Here is a 5,618-nt window from a genome sequence, read left to right on the forward strand (position 1 = left end):
GAAATATATTTTTCTCAAAAGGAGGATGACCCCCGGCCTCTGCATCAATCGATGTGCACAACCATCTTTGTTATTATTCAACAGAATCTGACAACACGAACCAACAAGTGGCTGAATGGTTAAAGGAACAGTGGTATTCTCAGCCCACCAGGGTTCAAGTCGAGGTGCTCGCATTATTACTGGATTTATTTCAGGATTTCCGGTGATGCAATTTCAGTGGGAGGAGACGTTATGCGTGTATGCATGAGCGCTTGCGTCTATACTGTGTTAAAAAGAGAGAATCTGACAACATGAATACATGGATCAACTCGAAGCCACCCATCAGGATAACAAAGTTGCAACACCTACAATCCTGATAATGTGCCCGAACCGCATGAACGTGCACTATCTAATTTGTTAGCCTCACGCATCTGCCCCCGCAATGGGCTGAGAGCACCACATGGTCTGGCCGACCCGGCGACAGATAGCACCACCGCCTTGCGCTAGTCCATCAAGACGCATCCGCCGCCGAGACTCCACTGCACCATGCCACCAAGACCCGTCATCATCGACGCGCAAGGCGACGCCTTCAAGAAGGGAACGATGCCCGAAGACGCCATTGCCGTCCACCACAGTTAGGGCTTTCACCGGGGAGACAAATGGTGTGGTGGAAGTAGAAGTAGATCTAACGAGCGTCTCCATGGAGAAGAAAATGGTGCCCTCGGTTGTCGCAGCCGCCGCGGCCAAAAGGCCGTCTAGGGATTTCTCCCGTTTTGAATCCCTCCTCCAGCTCCAACCGCATCAAGGATCAGCAAGTCTTGCGGCTCAGATCCGCACGGACAAGCATGCCGAGCAGGGGACGAAGGCTTGTAGGCATCCCGCAATCTAGATCAGGCACCTCAGGGCGTACCTGACTGCCGGGCACCCACAGTGTCCCGAACGGCCAGAAGGATCTGGCCTGCTGACCCATGTGGTGGCGCGGAGCTCCTCTGGATGGCCGGACGGATCATGCGGATCTGATCCAGGCGCCCACCATCGAGCGCGACAACATGCTCCCAGTCTCCACCTTCCTTGACCGCGCCCTGGGCTAGCGTGGCGCCATCCTCTAGTGGCGGCGATGAAGTAGAGGGAAGCGGAGAAGCCTAGGGTCAACGGTTTTGCCTCAGGTGAGAGAAATACATGGTTGTGCGCATCTTGTGATGCAATTAGTGTGATTGGATAGCGTGTGGTGAGTTGGGATGTGTGCATATTAAATTTTTCATGTATGTTAAGAGAAATAATTAGTGGATGATGAGGTAACATGTGTGATGAGGTGGCATGTGTGCATGTTGACATTTTCATATATGTTAAAAGAAATAATTAGTGAATGATGATGTGACATATGTGATGAGGTAGCATGTGTGCATGTTAATAGAATTGAAATAGTGAAGATGAACTATTTAGGTGTTGTATATAGGAATTCTTTTTGTGAAATTAATGTGGAAATCACGTGGACAGTCTTGTGCGGAAAATGCAGAATTAATACGTGGATAGTCTCGTGGATACGTTATTATATTTACACGTTTCAGGAACATCGGGTAGATTGGGAAAACAGGCACGATTATTACATTTACACATTTCAGGGACATCGAGTAGACTGGGAAAACATGCACGTTTATTACATTTACACATTTCAGGGGACATCGAGTAGAGTCGGAAAACAGACACGATTATCACATTTACATATTTCGGGGACATCGAGTAGATTGAGGAAACATGCACGATTATTGATTACACATTTCGACAGGCAACACGGCGTCCCTTGCCCTATTGCAGTCGCAGCAGGTGTTCAACTAGCTCGTCGACGTACTTGTCCTGCTTCGCCCTGTTGCAGAGAATCTCCTGGAACGCCCTGGCATTGCGGGCGAGCGCCTTCCCTTCCTCGCCCTCCGCCATCACCCGCCGCACCGTCCAGGCAACGTCGACCCCGGCGAACGACCCGTCGCGCTCGTCCCTGGGCACCTCCAGGCCGACCGCCCTCGCCGCCATGGCTCGCGCCGTGACGCATTGGTCGGCGAACAGAGGTAGCATCACGAGCGGGTGGCCGAACAGGAAGCTCTCCATGAGCGAGCTCCACCCAGTGTGCGTCAGGAACGCACCCACGGCGCCGTGCGCGAGGACGCGCACCTGCGGCACCCACCCCACGCGCACGAGGCCGCGCCCGGACACGCGCTCCTCGAACCCGTCGGGGATCAGGAGGCCGCTCGGTTCCCGCAGCGCCCAGAGAAACCGAGCGCCCGACAGCTCCAGCCCGACTGCGAGCTGGCGGACCTGCTCGGGGGTCAGCGGTGCCTCGCTCCCGAACGCGACGTAGATCACGGACCTCGCCGGCTGCTCGTCCAGCCAGCGCATGAGACTCGCGCTCGCCTTGTCCTCATCCTCGCCGCCGCCGGCACGGTCGGCAACAGCTTCTTGGGCGGCGTCGTATGGAGCGAGGAGGCCGGACGGGGCCACAGGCTTGCCGAAGAGGTCAGTGAGGAGGGGGCAGAGCGGGCCGTCGACCTCGCGGCAGCTGCGCACGATGACGAGCGGGCAGTGCTGCTCCGTCTCCCAGAAGCGGCAGCAGTCGGACGGGCCGGCGGCGTTGGGGCGTAAATGCAGCTGGACGAACTGCTTGGCCTCGTGGAGACGGTGGACGATGTGGGTTGGGAACGGGATCCACGGCGGCTGGTCCGTGAAGTCCTCCGCCGTCCTCCGCGGGTGCTCGTCGTTCACCGTCTTGGGGCCGAGGAAGGCGATGAACGCTGCCGGGAAGATGGAGAACAACGCGCACGGTACCTGCACGCGCAGCGCACACAAACCTCTTGTTGACAGACTCGTAGGCAGTATGCAGCATTAAATAATGGGCGATGCTAGGCGCCGGTGCGCCGGCCGAACGTTTCGGCCGGTCGCACGTTTCGGCCGGTCGCACCCTAGCCGTCAGATCGGCCCGTCCCGAGCCGTTGGATCCTTATCCAATTAGGTCGTCGTCTTCCTCTCACGAGCCCGTAACGAGCGTCGTCTTCTTCTCGCGAACCCCATCTCGCCGGCTGCCCGTGTTCCCCCTCGTCGCCGCCCCTCCCTCGCCTGCCCTCCTCGTCCCGATCGCCGTCCTCGTCGGCCGTCTTTCCCGGCCGCCCTGGTCGCGGTAATCCTCGGCGGCCGTCCTCTTCACCGGCTTCGCCCCCATGCAATAGCCCATCCCTGCGGTTGTAGCTTCCATGGCCACCGTTGCAGCTCCGGTGGCGACGACCAGAGCTCACCGGCGTGCTCACCTGTGTGCTCGCCGGCGCTCATCCCCCACTTGCGAACAAAAAAGATCGAGCGCCCAGGGAGATGCTCAGTGCTGCAACCTACGGCGAAAAAAGCTACAACTAGCGATAGGAAAAGCTTCAACCGGCTACGAAAAAAGCTTCAACCAGTATACGACTGGAGCTATGGATGACCAAGAAAAGTTACAACCGGTGACAGAGAAAGCTTCATCTAGCGATGAAAAAAAGCTTCATCAGACTATAAAAAAAGTTTCAACCGTGGAAACAAAAGCCCTGGACGAAAAGTTACAACCGGTGACAGAAAAAGCTTCATCTAGCGATGAAAAAAACTTCATCCGACTATAAAAAAGTTTCAACCGTGGAAAGGAAGCCATGGACGAAAAATGAAAAGTTGCAACCGACAGTTATAAAAGTTACAACCGCATTGAAAAAAGCTTCAAACTCCTTATCTCAGTTGCGACCCCGCGATGACGATGACGCCGTTTTGCTGCAACCGTAGTAATTTTTGCTACCACCGGCGATTGAATTTGCTACAACCGGTTTCATCAAAAAATCGCCGTGGGGTGTAGTCTGCCATGGCTCCGGCGAGGTAGGCAGAGCTCCGATGCATATGAGGTAGGCGTCGCCGTGGTAGCACCCCGTCGCCCCGGTTGCAGCATCTCCCGTGGTCACCGCCCCTCGGTCGCCGGCGAGATGGAATGGTCACCGTGCAGATCCATGGCAGCTTCGAACGGGGAAGGAAGGCGTGGTGCTGCGACCGCGGGGGGAGGGGGGGGGGAAGGAAGGGATGGGGAAGGGTGGGGAGGAGGGAGCAGAAGAAGAGGGCGGCGCGCGCCCCGGCGAGCTGCGCGAGATGTGGGGGAGCTGCGATGAAGGAGACGCGGGGAAGAGGGAGACCGGCCCAATGTTCCTCCGATGCCCCGGCTCCAAACGTTTTCCTTAAATAATGGAGCGCGTACTTTCTTTATAAAAAAATGGAGTGCCTACGTACCTTGTGCTGCTCAGCAATGGGCGGGAGCCAGTGGTGTGTGAAGTCAACGAAGATCCAATCGGGCTTCTTGCCGAATCCCGTCGCACCCTCCCCGCCGGCGCAGGCTCCGGCAAGAAATCCGGCGAAAGGGGCGGCGAGGCCGTCGAAAGCCACCTTGAGGAGGTCGACCTTCTCCGGCGGGACGTCGGCCGTCGACTCGGCGCCGTAAGGAAGGCCGTCGACGCTGGGCAGGGGCAGGGGGAGGAGGCGGACGCGGGGCCGGAGGTCCTCCGGGACGGGCCTCAGCCTGGCGAGGTTCCTCGGCGCGGACACGAAGGTGACGGCGTGCCCGCGCCTCGCCAGCTGCTCCGAGAGCTCGAGGTAGGGGATCATATGGCCGAACGCGAGCCATGGGAACACCACGACGTGGAGTGATGAAGAAGACCTTGCGGTGGCTTCCATGGCTTTTGCCATAACCAGCTCTCACTTCTTGGAACTAAAAAGTATACTTCCAACAAGCTAGGTCGCCGATTGTGGGCGCTTTCTCCTGCTCTGACCGCCGGCGAGAGAGATGAGACAGACAAGAAAATGTCGATCCAGATCAGACGGGGAGAGAGGGGATGCAACGACTTTGCTAATATATACTACTATGTTACTTTTCAAAGAGGAGGGTAGCACCCTCTGCATCAACGGGCGCTGCTATATGTCGCTCGCTGCGAGCAACAAGCCGCTGCATCGCTCACGCGCTTCCTACATGAGACATGCAGCACGAGGCTGGTCCAGCGCGCAACAACACGCGCGAGTCTCCCAGCACGCCTTTTTCTTTTCTTTCGATTCTTTTTTACTTCGGGTGGTCTGTTTTTTAATTTTAAAAAATGTCCGTCAATTTAAAATATGTCCATGAAATTTGTGAAAATGTTCATCAATTCAATAAATCTTCTTGAATTTAAAAAATGTTTGCGGATTCAAAGAATGTCTGTGAATTCAGATAAATGTTCACCAATTTGAAATATGTTAGTAATGAAGTTGAAAAAATGTTCACGGATTAAGAATATCTTCCTGAATTTTAAAAAAAAATCCTGAATTCAAAAATTGTTTGTGGATTTTAAAACTGTTCGTGAATTAAAAAGTAAAAAACAAAAACAAAATAAAAATTAAAAGTAAAAGAAGTGAGAACAAATAGAAAGAAAAGGAAAGAAAGATAAACATTTTCTAGAACCTTCCCAAAACTGGGCAGAAGGTTCCGAAAGCTTCCCAAAACCGGCATCCCCTACTCCCGTTACTAATGGGTCGATCCGATCGACACAATATAGGCAGTACCCCCTCAACGCTGTTCGTAAGCGATATATATCTTTTGCGCTACATCAACCTATATACAT

At 54.6% G+C, this 5,618-nt stretch overlaps 1 protein-coding gene across 1 annotated transcript; it reads right to left on the bottom strand.

Annotated features, from left to right (window-relative positions):
• Positions 1-1,580: 1,580 nt before the first annotated feature.
• LOC119310982 (putative UDP-rhamnose:rhamnosyltransferase 1) lies at positions 1,581-4,845 on the bottom strand. The gene is made up of 2 exons (XM_037586612.1): positions 4,261-4,845; positions 1,581-2,796 (listed from the first exon to the last, which is right to left on the bottom strand). The coding sequence occupies exons 1-2, from the start codon at positions 4,711-4,713 to the stop codon at positions 1,786-1,788; spliced, it is 1,464 nt and encodes a 487-aa protein (XP_037442509.1). The 5' UTR covers positions 4,714-4,845; the 3' UTR covers positions 1,581-1,785.
• Between the last annotated feature and the right edge of the window lie 773 nt (positions 4,846-5,618).

This window comes from Triticum dicoccoides, chromosome 5B (genome assembly GCF_002162155.2).
Source record: "Triticum dicoccoides isolate Atlit2015 ecotype Zavitan chromosome 5B, WEW_v2.0, whole genome shotgun sequence".
NCBI classification, from domain to species: domain Eukaryota; kingdom Viridiplantae; phylum Streptophyta; class Magnoliopsida; order Poales; family Poaceae; genus Triticum; species Triticum dicoccoides.

What these genes read in the sequence shown, in the direction of transcription:
- LOC119310982 (XM_037586612.1), bottom strand. Translation starts at nt 4,713, where the DNA reads ATGGCAAAAGCCATGGAAGCCACCGCAAGGTCTTCTTCATCACTCCAC. An exon ending in CCATTGCTGAGCAGCACAAG is followed by an intron (nt 2,797 to 4,260) that starts GTACGTAGGCAC and finishes CTGCGCGTGCAG; the next exon opens with GTACCGTGCGCGTTGTTCTC.